Source organism: Tauraco erythrolophus, chromosome 10 (assembly GCF_009769465.1).
Source record: "Tauraco erythrolophus isolate bTauEry1 chromosome 10, bTauEry1.pri, whole genome shotgun sequence".
Taxonomy (NCBI): domain Eukaryota; kingdom Metazoa; phylum Chordata; class Aves; order Musophagiformes; family Musophagidae; genus Tauraco; species Tauraco erythrolophus.
Genome location: NC_141474.1, coordinates 5,041,152 through 5,061,528, shown reverse-complemented (window position 1 = coordinate 5,061,528; position 20,377 = coordinate 5,041,152). Strand labels below are relative to the sequence as shown.

Here is a 20,377-nt window from a genome sequence, read left to right as displayed (position 1 = left end):
GTTGCTTTACGACAACAGGCAGATACACACATGCTAGGAAGTCAAAAAGGGACAGAAAGTAAAACAGAGCCAGTGAAACACTCATTGTAAAGAATCCCTGGAGATTATCTAGTCCTGTTTTTCACCTGGAGCAGGGCCTTGCCAACACCCGATAAGGTCAGCTGTGGCTTTGTCCAGCTGAGCCACGAAAGCCTTGAAGGATGAAGCTTCTACAGCCTTGCTGGGCAACAACCTGTTTTAGTGCTGCACTACCCTCCTGGTGCCAAAGTTTCCCTTAATCTCTCAATCTAAATCTCCCAAAGTGCCATTTGTGGCCATTTCCCCTTGTTTTATCATCTACCACTATAGAAAAGGGTTTGGCTCCATTACCGCTAACTCTCTTTCAAGTAGCCATAGACTATCAGATCAACCTCTTAGTCTCTTTTTTTTGCCAGCCTAAACAAGCCCAGCTCTTTTCATGGGTCACATACTCCTGAACAAAATGACCTTGGTAGATCTCTGCTGGACCATCTCCAGATTCTTAACATCCTTCCTCAAGTGATGGGCCCAGCACTGGACCCAGTATTCCCAGCATGTCAGCAGAGCTGAGTACAGGGCATCGGCATGACTGTTCTTCCACTGCCACATTAGTGGCCACAAAGGCAATCTTCAGAAACACTCAAGAGAACAGTAACTCATCAGGGCACACGAGATTCCCCTCCCAAGGAGGAAGAATAGATGATAAGGTGGACGGAACTGTACCAAAGGATGGAGAGAAGAGCTGCAGAGCTGAGAGGGGAATCAACGGCTGAGTAACAGCTATTAATGCTCTACAGGGGAGGGCTAAGGCACTAAAGGCCTGTTGGTTCCCTGATAAAGTCAAGATGACTCCAGCACAGAAGTTTGGAAGATAAGCTAGAGAGCTGTGCAAGGGTAAACAGACATTGACATGCAGTAGACACTATATATGCAGAGATGACTAAGTAGAAGCTCCTAAAAGGTGTAAGGCTTGCTTGCCCAGATTGTCCTCAGTCTTGGTAGCTACTCTCTTGAGAGGAGGGAGAGGAGGGAGAGGAGGGAGAGGAGGGAGAGGAGGGAGAGGAGGGAGAGGAGGGAGAGGAGGGAGAGGAGGGAGAGGAGGGAGAGGAGGGAGAGGAGGGAGAGGAGGGAGAGGAGGGAGAGGAGGGAGAGGAGGGAGAGGAGGGAGAGGAGGGAGAGGAAGCTACTAGCATTTAGTGTGGATTAAGGGTACAAACTACATTTTCTTATTGACTAGACCAAGTAACTGGATGCAAAACAAAATCTCAGTGCTAGTGACTAGGCGCGGACAAAAAAAATTGTGAAGAGCATCATCACCACTGACCTGCTTTCAGCAATCTTTTCTCAAGAGCCTTAATATGCAGAGGCCATAGATGCAACAGAAAAAGCAGGGTTAATTTGTTTCAACAAGTGAAACAGCCTTAATTTTCTTCTCAGATGACTTCATCTCCAAATAGAAAAAGAAAATCCATTTGCATCAACACAAGCCTTTCTAAGCATCAGAGAATCTCAAAAAGCTCTCTCCCTGATGATGCTCTTTCCTAATAATTTAAAAATAAATTAAAAAACCAAAACCAACGCCATTTCCTCACTTTCAATCCCTCCTGATATTTTCACATATGCAGGAAAAAAAAAATCTCTTATTAATGCCACAAAGATGCACTCAGATGCCAGAATCAAAACTTTCGCTACGTATTCTCCTTAACAGCTCTCATTTAGTGTAAGCAGGTGGTGAGAAGGAAGCAGAGTAAGAGAGAAGAGGAGTATTTTGGGAAAGGAAGCAATAACGGTTACTAGCTTGTCAAACAGTATGAATGGTGAAAATCTGAATCATCCTTTTACTGGATGAATGGTTAATTCCAGTATGCTATTAGAAAAAATGGTCCTTTACAAAGGATGTAATCTCCCTAACAGGAAAAAATACACCTGTTAGAAAAAGAGCAGAATCTGAGGCAAGCACAGGAGATGGACCAGCTTGAGTTTTCTTCTTCTTACCTGTTCCTATAAGATTTAGGTGCTGGTCTCCAGGGCCTATGTCACACTTCATAACAGAATTAGCCCAGTGAAAGTAATGCTTGAAAGAAGGAAAGAGGCTGTCAAGCAGGAGTTAGGGAGAAATTACAGCTACATTTTTAGCTTCCCTGAATGAGTGCTGCCAAGATGAAATCCCAGCAAGTAAATGACACATTTAGAGTGTGCCTATTCACTCACAGAGAGGTATTACTACAACGATACAGATTATGAACCAAGGAAATTTCATAGCATACATTTAATGGATGGCTTGCTGGCACAACTCTGAGTACATTGTACCTTCCAGATAGGAATTGAGAAATCCAACATTAGCAACAACCTTTCCACTGTCTACAAGCAGAGGGCAAGCTCCTAAGCTAGCAGTAGATGGTGAGCGTCCTCTGGAATTACAGATTTTCAATGATCTTATTAGTTTTCACTGTTTAAACAAGTCACTTTCTATCCTGTGTTTTATCTTTGTGTCCACCCCTCCGGCTCTCATTCGAGGGTGACTAGTGGTTTCTGCCTGCACGGAAGGGATGGCTCAGCTGCTCTCCTAGCAGCTGCTGAACCATCACAAATTATAGCTTACTGTACTGAAGTATGTGGAAATTGGTGTCTATCTTAGTACATGGGACCGTAAACCATGGTGGCTCAGCAGCTGCCTCACGAACAGCTGAGCCAACCCTGCCGCAAGGGTAAAAATGAAAAGAGACGGCGAGAACGACTGTAACAACCCTTGGGTAAAGCGCACTTGACTTAATGTTGACCTTTGGGGAGTTACACATCTCTTGCTTCAATTTCTCAGCTGCAGCGTGGGTAGTTTCTCTCCCCCACACTTCCTAGGAATGGTGCTACAAGGATGCGTGCACAATGCTATAAAGAACGCCACAAAAATTTGCAGAATGGGTACTACTGCTGATTATGTAAAGCCCCTGAAGTACACGTACCATTCCAGTTGCTCCAGTAACAAAAAAACTGACTTCACACGATACTCTTGACATTTCATACAAGGTGTAACTGTAGTGCTACAGAAGAAAAAGAGTTCTATCGCCTGGTTTCCCCCCCTTTTTTTTTGTTTTTTTAATACATAAAGAAAACAATAACTCACAAGAGAGGTAAGGCAGCCTTACTTAGCGAAAAAAGCCAATGCCATTGCTATGCCTTAACCTCTGCACTATGGCCAGCACTACGGAGCTCATCTGCACGTAGTAATTTCAGATATCACTGTAAGATGCAACGCCTGCTGTTGCCATGTTATGCACATGCTTCCCTAGGACAAGCCAGATATTCTTATCAGCTCTGCATAGCAATTTCTCTACTAGATATTTTAGCTGCCTCTGCTACACTTTCCAGCTTTTGGTGTCCATTCCAAAGCTATTTTAGTCCAGTTGTTATCTGTACTGCTGGTGATACATTCTGGTTGCCACCACCAGTTTCTTTCTCTTTATAAAGATGATGTTCAATGGTTTCCTTTGCTGGTTTGTCCTCTGGCTCAACATCTTGACACAAAGCTATTCCCGCTATCAACCCAATTTTTTTCCATTAGCAGGAATTCTGCAGTCATGATAAGAGAATTTTCTAACCAGAATGTGAAAACAAGGGAACTACCAAGGGTGCTGCAATCAGAGATTACATATAACCTTCCCTCCCACCTACCCTCAATCCTTCCTTACAGTATGGGCATTGCTCAATTTTTCCCCAACTCATGCCGTTCGTCCTCCCCTCCCACCGCATGCCTACTTCCCTTAGCGACACACTTTGACGTCTACATTCACTACAGTTGCGGCTCTCATATGGAGACGATCATGCAGATAAGACTTTCTCTTGTACTTTTAATATATTCTTGTCAAGCAAACATCAAGTGGCACGCTACAAGATGCCACATGCATCTAAAATCGTAGCAAAATACACAGTAAGGCATAGACCCAAATAGCACAGTCATCTATTCTGCAGGGCAATTCAAGAGAAATGAAGAAGGTTACAAGGTTACGTTTAAAAACATAACACTGGGACTTCCAGCTATTCAGATGCTCAGGGGAGTCTAGAAACTCCTCTAAGCTTTTTTTTTTGGCTCACAGTATAGAAAAATAGGGCATTTAAATCCTAGATTTTAAAGGTCTTTCTAGCTTGCAAAGCTGCACATGATATTCCTTGCATAGTGCAGACTGGCTGCAATATGGTTCTCCATTCATGTCACTAGCCACACACCTGGAGTAAGTACTTTACCTGTTACACTGTGTAAACATGTTTAATACTGGTTTTAGCTTCAAACAAGAATGAGTACTTGTTCATGTGGCAAAACAAAATGATCATTTAGAGCTGCCTTTGAAATGCCACGAACAAAGCCAATAGGGGTTCTGTTTACATCACTCATTCCCAAGTGTTTTGCAGTTTTCCTTCCTAAATGCCCAACCTGTCCCATTTCTTTTCAGACTTTTAATCCAGGAATCAAACAAATCCAAAAAAAAGAACCCTATCTGCCTTCCTCAAATACGGAAGAGTTAAGTAGTGCTATTGGCAAGGACAAATAAATAAGTACTACAGTTGCAGTACGTTAATTAACTATGTAGAGGAGTGGGATTTTAATGACTTGTGTGCAACACACTCACTGAATAAAATTCTTTGTCATAAAAAACAGCTGAGCCTGTGAAATGACAATACCTCACCTTTGACAACATTATCAAAGCTGCATTACTGTTTAGAGATGCATGTTACTTTTTTCCTCACAGTTCAGTCTCTCCCAGGATCAGTATTTGTCACAGCTGAACTAAGGAAGAATTGCTCCTAGATCCCATCAGCCTATGCCAAGGAAAGCTTCTTGCACAGGTTGGGAATAGAAAGAAGAGTCCACTTGTGTGTGTGGTTGCTGTCTCACTTCACTCTTCCTTTCATCTGGAAAGAGTTGCAATGATGTTCTTTATGCAACCACAGGTGGGGTGGAATAAAGAGGGAGAACTGGGCCAAATCTGGACTTGGGAAACTACTGCAACAGAGCTTTTGTCTGTCATTTTTAATACCTGCCTTTTCTTTTGCTTTCCCTAGGTTTCAACACGTATAATTACAGCCAACAGCAGCAGGCAGTTGGCTGGGTCTTTTAGGAACTGCACCCTGAACAGATAATGAAGTTAAGTTATAGAAAAACCTGTTATCCAGTACTTGTTATGAAAATATGAAGCAAAGGAAATTCCAGAGAGACTCAAAGTGAGGTAAAACACAACCACGTAACAGTTCTAAAAACCAGTGGGAACCACTTAGAGCTATCTGCAAAAGCTACATTCCTATTGACCTGCATTCAGCAGCTCTCACTTGTAAATCCCAAGGCTGCCTAGTAATTTTACAAACACAGCTACAAACCTTCTCATCTGCAGCAACAGCCCAGCTCCTCTGGTACCCTGTAATAACCTCACTGACGTTTGGATAAATCCTGGTGTTTGGATGTCATTTTGCTGGCCGGTATTTAAAAACGCCGCCGCGGTCGTGCGACCTCCACCACCACCTCCCTATGAAAGTACCCGCCTCACCAGGCTCCTTTGCAAGGATGCTGCCCGGGAAGCAGTGCCGTCTGACACAGCGTGCAGCTATAAATTAAAACCAATTTGTTGCAGCCAAGGCTTTGCCTTACCCAGTTTGGCGGCCCCCTCTGGTGGGTACTCGGGGAATTGGCCCTCGGAGGGGACGCTCACCGTCCGGCGCAGGCAGCGGCCTTTGGTAGCATCTGCCTGTGGCTCCTGGATCCCATCGATAGGCACCTGTACAAAAAAAAAAAAAAAAAAAATATATATATATATCTCCACAGCTGTTAATTTGCCACTGGGCCACGCTGTTAATAGGCCATCTTGGTAAGAACTTAATTTTCTACTCATCTGATGATAACTTTCAGGTATAGTTTGGTATGCCTGGCCTTACCACAAAATTCCTGAGGCTCTCCGGGAAAGCGTTGCAGCAGCGCGGAGCGTTAGTGCACAGGCAGCCCGGAGAGGGCTGCACGCAAGTGTGCAACAACCTGCGCTCCAGAGGTATCAAGTCACAACAGAACCGTCCCATCTGACTAACGAAGCAGGCCTGCCTTTCGAAACTGGTTCTCCAAAGCCGGACCTGTTGCCACCCAGCTTTGCCCACTTCCACGCTAGGAAAGTCAGGCAGAGGCTGCTGGTCAGATGGCTACACGCAAAACTTTGAGATTACAAAAGCATTTTTGCTGTCTCAGCATGTATTCAGCGGATATCTTCTATGATTAAGTCAAACTCATCCTAAAAGCAGGACCTCAGAAGGCTCTAAGAAAGGTTTGGGGTCCTCACTATTTCATAGTAATAAAATTCTGTACACTAATTCTCTTTAAAAGTACTGAACGCATAAAGATCTTGTTTCTCTTCCGAAGTTTTGGTAGAACTTCACCCCCCAAGGTCTGCTCCCCCCAGCCTTGCCTTTAAACACCTGCCTGGATGCCTACATTTTGCTAGAGAGGTGCTTATACTGGAAAAAAGTGGTAAATTATGCAACCTATGGCTACAGCTGCAGGGCATTTAGACAACAGCCAAGGGCTCTAAAAGAGCCTAAGTGATCCAGTTTGTTTGTCCAACAGCACTACAAGGAAGGAGTCTGATGTACTCCTAATCCAATCCCAAAAGACGTACAAAGGGATTCGGAGAAGGAAAAGGACCCGACTACTTTATGAATTTCTGCAGAGCCTGTTGTGCATCCCGATTTTGTTTACATGATCAGCACGGGATTAATTCAAGCATCAGTTACTTCACATGTAGAAAGGCAGACAGACAAAAACTTCAGACAACTACCTCTTCGCCAGAGGTGCAATCCAGGTCACGCACACCCGCAGAAAATATCCTTCGCAGAGATGGAAGACATCACTTCCAGCCCCAGCAAGACATCCTTCACTCTACCTTTCAGAAGAACATATTGTTTTGAAGAAATTCAGAAGACAAAAGACAGCAAAGATCCTTCAAGCTGGTGAAAGGCTGGTCACCAAAGGTGGAGACTGTATCATAGTTACCTAGGTTCTTGGATCCATGGTAACCACCATTTCCTTGACTGAGTCCACCAATGGGTGGGCTCCTGGGGCCAGTACTGCCTTCTACAGTATTCTTGGGCCCCATGTGCCTCAAAGATCTGGTACAGAGTGGGGCCAAAGGTGGGATGTGATGGTTGATTAACAAGTCCAGATTGTGCTTCCACATCTCAACAAGAAGACAACCTAATGGAGGAACTGGGAATTCCCTGAGCCTGCTGGCTGGTCCGAGTTGCTTGTCTGAGGAAGCCATGCCCTGCTTCCTGCTGGCCTGCATGATAATCATGGCCAGGACCATGGTTTTGCAGGTCTTTGAACGCTCATATATTAAGATTAATTCAGTATTGGTGAATCACTGGATTTGCTGTCATTTCGACCTGGATAATCGTGATACTGAGCTACTGTTTTTCATGTTGTAACAACCCACATAATCGTACCCCTGATCTGTATTTGCTACCGCAACATCATTTAGAGACAAACTGTTTATCCCTAAAGCTGTTGGTCTGGTGTCTTTCACCATATCCGGGAACCTTAAGTCCATATATTCAACAGTTGGAAGAAGCCCCGGGGATGAGGGAGAGATGCAGCACCCAGGGGCTGGAGGCAGGCACAACCCCTCAGTCCCCAGAACATCTCAGTGGGCTTTTGATGAGGACATTGACTTCGACAGTACAACTGCAATACGTGCAATATGGTGATTTATCTTCATATAGCTACATAAAAGACAGCTTGCAGCTAAAGAAATAGAGGCTCCTACCATATTTCCTGTGCTGCTTATCCTTCCATATCTTCAACCATCTCTGAGAATCAAGTATTAATAGCAAACAAAAAGATATTATTCATTTGGACTGAAGGTTGTAAAAGATGTACAAGATACTGTACTATTTTAAAACCAGGCTGCACTACAATGGCTCTCACAAACCAGTTCTGGTATTTCCTGACTTTTAGGCACTTAGCATTCTCTTAAGGTCATTTTTTAATGCTATTTATTACTACGCTCGTCTACTTGTCTCCTTCAAACAGTGCTCATTTTTCAAAACAAGTTTCCCAAATCCCTAGTGGTTATTCTGTTAAGGCTACTTTCTTTGCTGGTAAATTTTTACAGCAGTTCCTTTGCTGAACGACCTCAGTGCGAGACCACATGAGGAAGTTAAACAGAGAGTAATTTTGTTAGTTTATGCCACATTCATTCAATCAAGACCCCATATTAGATTTTCAGCCTTCATCTGGAGGCTCCATTTACTCTTATTCCCTTCTAAACACTCCACCACCTCTTCTGCCTCTCCTAATTTCCTTCAGAGCATTTCTTGATGGGATGCTGCAAGCTCAATTTCCAAAACAGCTATTACCAGTCATACCACACAGCTGCTTCAACACACCTTAAGCGCATCCAGCTACCACCCTGTGATCCTCCTTCCTCAGTGAACTTGTTGCACCTACATCTAACTGCTAGCTCTACACCAATACAGCTCCTGCAGGGTAGATTTCTCCACAATTAGACCTTTTCACCTGAAAAATGAGTATATTCCCTTTTCTTTCAAGTATACCTCTTCGGTATCTGTGTGTGCTTTCGGACATGGGATGACAGAAACATTCTTTTAATCCACTGACATGGAGAAAAGCACTACTACCACCCCGAGAACAGCGTATATAAGAACAGCGATGACAGCCAAGAGGATGCTACGGATTGTACTGACTTGCTGCCGAGGGCAAGGACGAGAATGGTGATTGAGGCCACGCTGTCCTTTGTGTCCTTGGGAAAAGCAAACAGGCTGCAGCACACCGGAGTCGGTGTCAAAAACAAATCTACTTCTGCATACCAGAGATAGGATTTATCTTCAAAGAGGAACTGAGCCATTAACAGGAAGACTGAGAGCTCAGGTCCTAATTCTGGGTCACTTAGCCTTTTGTCCAGACTAGAAAAACATGGTTAGGCTGCACAATAAGAAAAAATTAAAAAAAAAAAGAAAAAGGTTCATCGGTGTAGCTACGTTCATCTAGTGCAGTACAATCCACACCAGCAAGAGACTGCTTTTGTTAGTGTATTTATAGTGGCTTGAGAAAACCCTGATGCTGTTTATTTCACTCAATAATTCTAGAAACTGTATAAGGAACAACATTTTAATGCTACATAGCTTGATCTACACCAGAGAATATACAAACATCCCACAATTTCACAGACAAGATGAAAGTAGCAAAAGATCTAAAAAAGATCCCTCCTTAAGCCTGATTTGAAAGTGCTGTGTTATTTTAAGTAACACTGCTCCTAAACCATAGTCTCAGTCTATATCGACAAAAAAAAAAAAAACTAACTCCAAGGCTGCAGGACCAGTATTTATTGCTTATCACAAGATCAGCCTGCTCTTAAAAATACAGCTTCATGAAGATGCAAAAACCAGCTCGGTCAGCAGCTCCACATCCCTCTGGGCTGGACATGTTACTAAACAGGGATATAAACTGCTCTCTCATAGGTCACACGGATTCCCAGGTCGGGTGGCACCGAAACAAACGCACCCCCAAATACCATGTGAACACCAAGCCAGACACCTGCAACCTCCCCGACCCTCCTCCAGCCCCTGCCGCTCCAGGAAGCAGTTTGGCAAAGGGTGGAAGAGAACGACAAAGTCTTGCAGGATCAGGACTCTAATGGTAATTTAAGCTTTCAGCTCCCCCCCCTCCCCCCTATCCAGCTTTGTTATCCTGTTCTTTGCCCTGCTGAGACTTCACCAACCTGGGAATTGTCCATCCCTGAGCCAACGTGGACTCTGAGCAGTGTAACTCTGGGACAAGGAGGTATGTAGGGACAGTCCAAATGCTGATAATTTTGGCAATCTTGACAATTTTGATCATAGGCCACGATTCACTGGCAAATTCCACAGTTTAACAAGGCCGGGTTCAGAGTTTGGATGCTAAACTAACAGCATCACAGCTCATCTGCCACTGAACATGCTTTTTAAGTATAAAAAGCCTGTATTTGGGATTTCTAGTAGTTTGGTGATGATGAGATTTCAGAAGAAGCAGCAACAAGAGCTTTACAAGTATTTAATGTCTGTTAAAGGCAAACTGAGCTAGCTCTTTAAAAAAAAAAAAAAAGTAGGGAAAAAGTTTCTTCATTGCAGACTGATTTTCAAGATTGGGAAGACTGATTCCAGACAAAAACTTGAGAACATGCAACCTCTTCTGAACTAATAGTCAGGAAGTTTGGAATCATGTCAACAAAACAGTTCAATAATTCATTTTAATGTCTACCTTCCTCAAGAAAGTTAGAAGCTGGCTAAAATTTCGACATAAAAATCCACTTTAAAAATGTTGCCAAACATTTCTTTTGTGTTTGTGGAAAATAAATAATCAAATTCATCTGGGAATTGAAGCAAATCTTTTCTTATGATTTGGTTCAGCTTTGACAAACTCCTATTTACAGTTAAAACATATTTGGTGTAAAATATCAACATGACAAGTCTTTTGAGAATGGCAGTGTGTGTTTCTGAAGAACCTCCCCTGGGGCCCCATGCATCCGTGTTTGCTCTTGCCATTTTCCCTTGGGATCACTGCTGTCGCTCCGCTGCTGGTGTCAGTCACAGGAGATGGAAGAGTAGGAAAATACATCTGAGATGTCCTGCTGCTGGCCTTTGTCACCAGCACCAGTAAGTAGCAGATCTCGTCACAGCGAATGTAGGTCTTTACTACTCTTTGCTCCCGATTAAAAACACCTCTAAGTCCAAGAAGAAAGTTGAGGTTTCGGGTGCAGGGAGGAAAAAGGAAGAGTTTAACACAGTGACGGGTGTTCTTCATCTTGATTTCCAGCTGAACACAAAATTAAAAGATTCTGCAGGACAGCAGCCAAGTTACAGACAACGACTGACTAAAAAGCAGCTCGAAACCAGATGCAGCCGTTTGTCACATCCCTCACGAGAAGTGCTGTGCAATGGATTATCTATCCGAAACCACTCTCCAGAACCACTAACTCATTCCCTTTCCCTGTTTGAATGACGCTGATTTTGCAGATATTCTTACTGTGCCCTCACAGCTCTTGCCCTATGGAACAGGCTCCACAAAGACGAAAATATCTACACCTTCCTGACAGTGGGAAACTGCTTTCCACATAGAAAAAAAGCCCTCTGATTTGTAAGTGAATCAATCTAAACCTGTCCTCCTAGTCTTGGAAGCTGCTGCTGGATATTACCACACCGTGGTATGTCGTAGTAATTGCCCATCTCCTGTCACTCATGACTCCTAAGTTGTCTCTCACGTCCCTACAGGGATTCATTTTCTTTCTTGTTACTTTTTGGGCATCGCTCTCTTCCCTTCGTTAATAACGTTCATTCTTCAGTCTCACCTATTTTCATTTTACAAAGCTGACAAGGTGTCAAGCAATTAATATTTTTCTACACCACAATTAATATTTTTCTACACTGGGTGACACCAGGCTATTTTTGTCTAAGTAATTACAGATATTTCTGGATCAAGTTGTACCTTGAAATTTCTCCGATTTCCAACCTACTCTTGTGCTTTCACAGCGCAAAATCTCTCTTGCACATATTCTATCCAAACTGCCTTGACAATAAATCTGTACTGGTGGGATGTTACAAGAAAAAAAGTTTTCTCACTACTATATTTATTTCCACACTGTTCCCTCAGTCTTAAAAATCTGTGCAATTCATAACACTGTATTTTAACAGCATTAACTGAAAGAGACTAAACTTAGCATTATACCTGAAACCATTAAGACATCTTTCATTTACCCGTTTGCATTTTGTGATGTTTCCCTGCTCTTCGGCTTTGACATACATATTTGCAGAATGATTCTACAAAGCATTATAAACATCAAACATTTCTGTTCCCTTTCAGTTTCACACAGGCTAAGCTTCTTGGACTTTTATTCCACGAAGTAACAAAGCAGATGCACAGAGGATGAAATGAGATGCTTCAGACTTACAGATTTCACATTACACCAGCCTTGAGGTGATGCAAGGGCTGGCTCTCGGCTGCAAGGGCACGCTGCTGCTAACATCTCTTCCTTCTTCCCCCACACCCACCCCCTTACTGATGGGTATCATTCTGTCCCTCACGTTGTTTTTCAGATCCTCTTCAGCAGTCCAAAGAAATTCTGACCTTCCCACTCTATCAGCAGTTTCCATCTTCAGAGCGGGAACCCGTCCTTCTTCAGCAACCTGTTCTCTATCTCACCTCCTTTTGGGTTAACAAAAAAACTCCTCCAGCATCACCTTTCCAGTAATTTGACTCTAAACATAAGCTTCAATTCTCCTCTTTAAGTAACCTCCCTCTTCCTCATTGACGTGGTCTTTTCCTTGGGCTCCCCGTAACTGTGGTCCCACTCATGGGCTTTTTTCAGTTCCCCTCCTACATACTTTTCAATCACTATGCTCTTCCCAAACATCTCTCCCCGTGGCTGCCTAAGGCCTTTCTTTGTTCACTCTTACTTCTAGATCACATTTCATAGAGGCTCTTTCAACTCTGAACGACTTGCCAAGTAAAATTTAACTGAGTCGCCTCCCCTTTCCTTTTTCATGAAAGCTAGTAAGGATACTTCTAGTTCAGAAAGATTAGAAGAAGCTGCAAATCCAGAGTATCAGCTCTGTGCATCTCTCTTAACTCGCAGTTCTACTCTTTGTAAGGGCTCCTATGTACCCTGCCATGTGCACAGACTCAAGCTAGATGAAAACAACCTTTTATTTTCCTACAAGGTACTCATGACTCTGTAAGGAGTTCCCTCTTTCCTTTCACTTACAGTAGTCCCAAATTACTTGCAAATCAGAATGGCAAATCTGACTCCAGCTACCAGCTTCTGAACCAAATCGCGCTGTCAGCATGCGGAGTCACACCTGCACCAAAGGCACGTCTGCTTGGCCCATCTGCATCCAGCATTTCCCAAAACAAGCTACTTCTCATCGTGATAATGCGGGTAAGCTCCTTTAAGAGCACGCTGCAAAGACTTACTCTACTGCTCGATTTTTGTGGGGTAACTGCTATACTTAAAACCCAGGCTTTGTATAGCCTGATAAAGAATTTCTCCAGCTTCTGACAAAAAACAGAGTGTATTTATTTAAACACAGTATATAATGACTTAATACATCAGTGATACATCAGCCTTCCCATATTTACTCCTCAGGATCTAAGCAAAAGACTCATCTTATTCCCAGTAAAATGCTTTTAACTGTACGTGGTAGGAGAAATTAAGAATCTGTAAGTGCATGATTACCACCTTCAGGTAATCATTTGTGATATGAGCCAGTGTTGTTCACAATTACATTTCTTTAATGAGACGCATCCTTTTAGCCCAGCTGTGCTGGTATAGTAAAGTTTTAGGAATAATTCTCACATGTTCTTAAGTTTCTTCACTATATACTTTAACTCCTTAGGTGACAGTCCTGTCAGACTAGAAAAAGAATTACAGAGTAAACAAACACTGTGATACAGGCCTTCCATTTTCCCTGCGTGCGATCACCTCTCCTACACATTAGCATCGAGGTTGTTCCCTTCCAATAACTCAAGTCCTTCTCTAAACCATTTCCTCCTGCTCCCTAGGCAAGGAAATATTTCAGGCCTTGTAAATAAACCTGGTCATAGCTGAAGATGAGTAACACTTAGTGCTATGCCAGAAACAGGTCTCACACTCTTAGCCTGTACACAATCATACACAGAAGCTTCAAAAGAATCCAGAAAAAAAGTAAAAATTCAGGTAATCTCTAAATGTAGTAAACCACAGTATTAGACTCAAATTTACAGGCATTTATATGGAATAAAATCTATTTCAGTAATTTGAAAACATTACTATTTTATAGCTCCTCCCATTTGTTTGTTTTTTTTTTAGACAGGGTAAATTTCTAGCAGAATAATTAATCAAACAAACAAACCAGCACCATTATCCAACACTTCTATAGCTCATGTATTTGTGACAGTCTGTAGACACCAAGTATCACAAGTAAAAACATATCATGGCGTAGTCCAGGATAAGAGACTTATCAGCATTTGTTTGTTCAGTGTTTCAATCAACCAAGCCATGTCTATTCTTTAACTATATTGACATTACCTTCACGGCAAGGCACAATGCCAAGTGCTATATATACACACACACACACAGAGTAATTTTATAATTAAAGCAAAGATGGTTGCAATAGCTTTCAGCATCCATGCCAAGGGTCACCCAATCTTCCTTGCTGCATTTAGCAAGAGAGAGGGCAAACCTTTGCCTCAATTGATTTACCTTGTGACTGCAGGAAGGATGACTGTACAGTGTGAAGGTTGCACACACCTTCTCTGCCCAGCACTCCAATAGAGATACAAACAAACCCATTCTTCCCTACCTTTACTGCACTTTCTCTTCCCTTCATGTCTGCACTGATGTGAAGAGGTAGGTTTACATAGCTGTGGTGGCTTTAACTACCATTAAAAACAGCAATAACATAGGAAGATGTAGTGGCAGACTTAAACGCAGTCTATAAACCTCCAGGAGGGAATTTTAGATGCACACAGTTTGCTGTCACCTCTTCCATGCAATCAGCATCTAGGCCAGCTGGATTACAACTGTGCACACCATGCTGTCCATAGGCAGGATAGGTTAGTTCCCCGTTTCCCCCCTTTCACTGGACTTGTGAACAAAATAAAGGCGAGATGAAAAAAGTTGCCTTCCCATTTTACCAGTAAAGGCCAAGAAGTAAATCTTGAGTGGCCAACGTGAGTCTCTCTCACCTCTTTCTCCCTGTTGAGCAGCACCAGCTGGCTGTCGGTCAGGATGCAGTATTTCCTCTCCCATGTTGTCGTTTCAGTGTAGGGGGACTGGCCACAGGACAGCCGGTGCGTAGGTGGTCCTTTCACATCTGCAAACAGAAAACCACATCACCAGAATCATTAGCACGTGTCACTAACCACCGTCTTCGCTTCTGCTGCTCTGCAGCTAGAAGCAAACCAAAATTGCAATCCGTACTCAGCGGTGCCTGTTTCGGCATATTAAAAGACAAAACGCCAATCCTGGGGGGCACCCATGTGGAACACTACGTAAGGCACACTGTGAATACTTATTTATCCATAGCGTGACTTAGAAAAATGGCAACACCTGAGATGAATATAAACGTCTTTGTCAAAGACTGAAACATAATCAAAAGAAAATACCGAGAGCTCTTATGCAAACTTCATCTTCCCTCCACTCCCTTCTCAAAAATGTGGTTAAATGGGTAGGACTCTGGAAGTACCCTAAATCTTAATAAATGACATTATTTGAGACTAAGGATAGAGAGTCATAGGAAGGAAGATGCAGATCAAGGAAGGCAGGCTTAAAGAAGGGAGGAAAAAATTCAAAGGGATGGGCATTTAATAGAGAAGGGCTTACTAGCATCTTTTCGTAGGGAAGCTATTTGATTAAACTGTGACAGGTAAGAGTCTTCCAGCATTTCCATTTAGCCACAGCCATTATATTAACAAAACCAAAGAAAAACCAGAATCCTCCTCCCCAAAAAACAAACCAAACCAAAATCCAACTTGTCTGGCTCTCAGTGCTGATCTTTTAAAATTTACTTTAAATTCAATTTCCCTTAAGTCTCACAGGCTTGAGCTACATATCACATGGTGCCTCTCCCTACTGAGAAGTTTTCTCCCAGACTGGGAAAGGAAAGCACATGAAGAAATGCAGCAGACAGTCAGATTCCACTGCCAAGCAGCCAAGTTCAAAAGGAGAGGAAGCCAGGGAGCAGCAAGGTACGCCACCAGTGCTACGAGCAGACTGGGTGCAAAGAAGGCTGCCCTAGGAATTCAAGTGTGCAGTCAACTTATTTAAAAAAAAAAAAAAAAATCTTTACAGAGCTTGCTTTTAGCAGGCATGCTAACCCAGTGCTCGCACGGAGCTCAGCTCAGATGCTCCGTCTAGCTCCCACCCAGCTTCACCACTAGAGGCCAGTGGATCCTCAAGCACCCAGCACCTTCCCAGCTGCAACGAAGAGTTCGAGTTCAAACACAAGCAGTAAAGGTTGAGTAAGGAATCCTTCCGACTGACTCCACTCCCTTGCAGACCCTGTGTATGCCAAATCCCACCTAATCCTTAAAAAGCTGCAACATCTTCACGCTCTTTTCCTGCGTATCATAGCAACTTTGCCTCCATACTGAAAGGAACGTGTCAACTTTCTAAAGTTGGAGAATTAACTCGAAAGACGGCTTTCAGTACCTAGTTCAACCTCGTGTTGCATTGGGATTTTTGTGATCATTCAGAAGAATGCTTGAAACAGGCAATCTGATACCTTTAAGCAAGAAAACGAAGAGGATCTCATGGCTCTGACTGCTCTGAATAACCAAGAAATGCACCTTTGCTCCCTTAATTTCAGTTGAGAGAATTCAGGGAAGAAGCCGAGGTTCACAATCAGGCCCCACACCGTCACCTTTCCTACCAAAGCTCAGCTTCCAATAGCGACAAGCAACGCTGTGTCTCTTGATATTGCCCAAAACCCAGGTGTAAGCATAATTAAGGGAAACCACCACAATCTCTGTGAAGCAAAAGTGCATTTGTGCCAACTCCGGGAGCCCAACAGACTTCCTCACAAGTTACGTATTTGTCCATCTTACAGACATTAACCCTCCAGGTAGATATGTGGCACAACTTCAACTCACATTTACCGTGGTGTCCAACCAAAAACCTAATCAGATGCCAAATAAAACCACTGTTTCTCCTGCTTAGACCTTGGTTTCCCAAACAGTGGCACATGAACCCTACCCACATCTAAGCAAGACAAACCTATGAGCAATGGGCTGACAGAAGGAAGATAAGCGTGAAGGATGAAGGCGTGGGCTCCTAGCACAAGTGAGCAACAGAAATGTGAAGACCAGAGTTCTGGGCATCTAGTTTCTCAGGTAATGAAAGCACATGACAAATCACCAAGGGGAAGAAAGGATGAAGGGGTGTTCATGTAGGTGGGCTAGCAGTGAGAGAGTGCCTCCAGCTGCTACGTTGAGCCATCACTAAGTAAACCCTATTTTGAACTGCTGGTAGACTTCCTCATGGTAAAAGAAAACCCTTCTTGGACAACGAGCTCCAACACACAATCTACAGTCACGACTCGCCCAGCCCCAAAAGACTTTTGCATTATAATTTCTACTAACTACAGACCTTGGCAGGATACCATCCAACTGATCTACAGGCTGCACAAAGGAATTAAAAGAACAGAACGACTTCTTCCACTGCAATAACAACTCCAGGACTTAACTGAGTCATCAGGCGCTGCAGGCCAGCCACGGCTCTGCTGCCAAGTGGGTTGGCTACGTCAGAACAGCTTTCCACAAGGCTGCTGGCAAAGTAACATGCCATCTCCATGTCTGGAGCTGTCAATCACCACTAGAGAACATCACAGCATTAATATTTTGCGTTTGTATTGGTATCCTTTTGAACACACGTCGGGACGCAGCCCCACCAGCCCCACAGGCTGACCAAGCACTCTCTTCAAAGAGGGGCAGTTGTGAGCTGGTCTTCTGGTGTATCGTATCCCGTTAATTCCAGCCCTCTCCCCAAGGCTGACGCTCCAAGCCCACCTCGCAAACCAGATGTTACAAGAAAACTCACTGCAACAAACACCGCAGTGTCGCCTTGGTGCGTTTGTCCCACCTATTTGAATTATTTCTCAGCAAGCCCTTCTGCGTGGCCAACCTCTTCAGAGCCTCTCACCAACAGCTGTAACTTCAAAACTTATTCTGAAGTATGTTACCAGTTTAGACTGAAGAATCTCTGGGACTTTACACAGTATCACATATACACTCGGTCGCTTCACAAACCCTGTTCTGCTTTCCAGTATTCTTCATCTTCAGTTTTCATTTTACATTCTTGGCTCCAACTTTTCACGTGAATGTAATAAAACCCACCGACCGCTTCCACTAATGCCCCATAAGACTAATTTACCACCACTGTTTGAATTGCTATGGAAATGAATGGGAAAGAAGTCCATGTGTAACTAGGACCACTTAAACTTTTGGGAAAGACCAAAAGTCAAGATTGTCCTTTCTCGCTTTGGGGCTACTATCTACCAGCTCGTACAGGAAGGCTTGTGCTTGGGACGGTGGCTGATGCATGTAATTTGGGACAGGAGTTGGAGGAGAGATCAGGGAGATGCATCTGAAAGCTCCGAGTTTGCAGATGTGACGTGTGGGATGGGCTCACGCAGCCACACACCTAAACATGCAAGTTCTGGCGACAGAAGATTTCTTTCTCTGGTCTGATGCAATCCTTTCCATTCTGCATCATTACAATGAGGCATTCAAGAAAGCAGATCAGTTAGTCTACACAGAGGATTAAAGGTCATGCCTTATGTGGCTTCAAATGCTAATATCAGTTAAGTAACAGCTTGGAAAAAATCCCTTTCTCAGTACATCCTCCCCTGCTGAACTGAGAAGAGCATCACTGCCCGCCTGCCACATCCGACAGAGCTGAAGATTGGAAACTGCGTTGTTTTTCCTCAGGGCTCTGAAATGCCATTAGGCCTGTTATAAATATCCACGAAGCTCCCTTTCTCTTGGCCAAGTGACAACTTGTACCTTATTATTCTTTAAGTACAGAGCTTGTTTTTAAAAAAAAAAGGAGGGAAAAAAGAAAAGGAACAGTTATGCCATAACCACATAATAAAAAAAGTGTTGACTGGTGCAGGGCGAGGGAACAGGGAAAGAAGCAGGTGGTGCCAAGTTGATCCCCACAGAAAAGGTAAGATGTTTTATGAAAACTGATGGCAGTTTATTAGTATTTAGGGAGCAGTACTAGTGCTATCGAATGGGAACATTTCTGAATCTTCCATTGCAAGTACGTAACAATTTTTTTATTTTTTTTTAAATTCCAAATGTATTCACAAGTGGAGAATACTTTCCAAAAAGCAGGCAATGGGCAGAATCAGAAAATTATTTCTAAGAGATGACAGGCGTTGCAGTGTCATTTAGTCCCCAACAGCTGTTCTACAACCAGAAGAGAAGCATCTTCTCTTCAGAGCTAGTGAAGAGGACAAAAGTAGCAGAAATCAGGCCAACAAAATTACATTAAAGGTAAATTCATGCGTTCAGCCTCTTTGCCAGAAAGTACTCTCTACCTACCATCAATAAAAGCAAAGAAATAAACCTCCGTCCCAGTGATGACAAGAGCACCCCTGGCATGTGTCAAAGCTCCTTTTTTGAACCACACTCTTCCTATGGTGAAATCAAGGGCTTACTGAAGTTCTTGCCAAATTTTCATCAACTTTATTAGGGTTCATATTCTGTTCCTAGTATTTCCAATAAAGGGCTGCCAAGCAGCTGAGTAACTAATGTAGCGGCCAAGTTTGTACGGAGGGGGGATTTTTTTTTCCCCTGAAGAGAGATTAGTAGGAGTCCTAACACCTTTTGACAACAGGTCTGCTTGCCCAGTGTCAATGTTTCCATGGTGTTTTATGTACTTACCATAGAGACAGGACTCAGAGAACTCTAGGTAAGTGCTGTTGTCTGAGAGCTTGTCAGTACCCCAACCTACCCAGCTGTGCACGAGCATGCAGTCCAATTCAAATAACATCAGTTTGAACCTTTATCAAGCCGTTGAACAGAAGGTGAAACAAGCCTTACTATTGACATGGAGCTTCAAAGACAAAGAGCAATTAAAATTCCTTTAGTAGACTTACACGGTCTTCAAAAGCTGATGAAGCTCATGATTCAAGGGAAAGATAAAGCAGGAAGGGAAATACACAGAGTCTCAACATGTTTCGTTCCCTTAAACCTGTGTCTTGTAACAAGGCAGGATTTCCGCTGAAGAGGTCACTAATGGGAGTGAAAATAAACAGCAATAGCACAGTTATGGGACATACAGCTGTGTGTGTATGTATGCAACTATTTCAGACAGCTGTGTGACGCTCAGATGAAGATCTGCTGGATCTGGAATTAAAACAGAAGAGAATTCAAGCGCCGCTGCCCGGAGAGCAGGCACAGGCATTGGAGCAGCCCTGGCTCAGATAGAAGAGGGACAATCTCTCAACAGTGACACAGAGCAGATGACGACAGAGGTCAGTTACTGAGGGTCTGCTAGGAAAAGCACAATCAAGACGACTTCCACTTTCTCTCATGCCGATATATATAGCTTTTGTTTACATTTCTTACTTCTCAAAGCAACTCCCAGCCATACACAATGGTTTCTGACCCAAGCAGGACTGCAGAAAGGCACTACCAGAAACAACCGCTCGAAGAAAACCTATCGCGATGCACAAATTCCCTTGGGAGAAGGAAGGAATGCTCAACATCCAAGGTTGTACAGACAGCCACCACAACGTCCCGGCACAGAACATACAACGCTCATGACTAACCATATAATACGATAACGAAAAT

The 20,377-nt window shown here is 43.3% G+C and overlaps 1 protein-coding gene across 1 annotated transcript in view; it reads right to left on the bottom strand.

The window, feature by feature from the left end:
* The window catches only part of RASAL2 (RAS protein activator like 2), a 122,718-nt gene that overhangs the window by 84,064 nt on the left and 18,277 nt on the right, over positions 1-20,377 (bottom strand). The window contains exons 2-3 of the mRNA XM_086617151.1: positions 14,765-14,892; positions 5,654-5,780 (exon numbers count right to left, since the gene is read on the bottom strand). Coding sequence (XP_086473277.1) covers positions 5,654-5,780; positions 14,765-14,892 — 255 coding nt within the window. The remainder of the gene's footprint in view (positions 1-5,653; positions 5,781-14,764; positions 14,893-20,377) is intronic.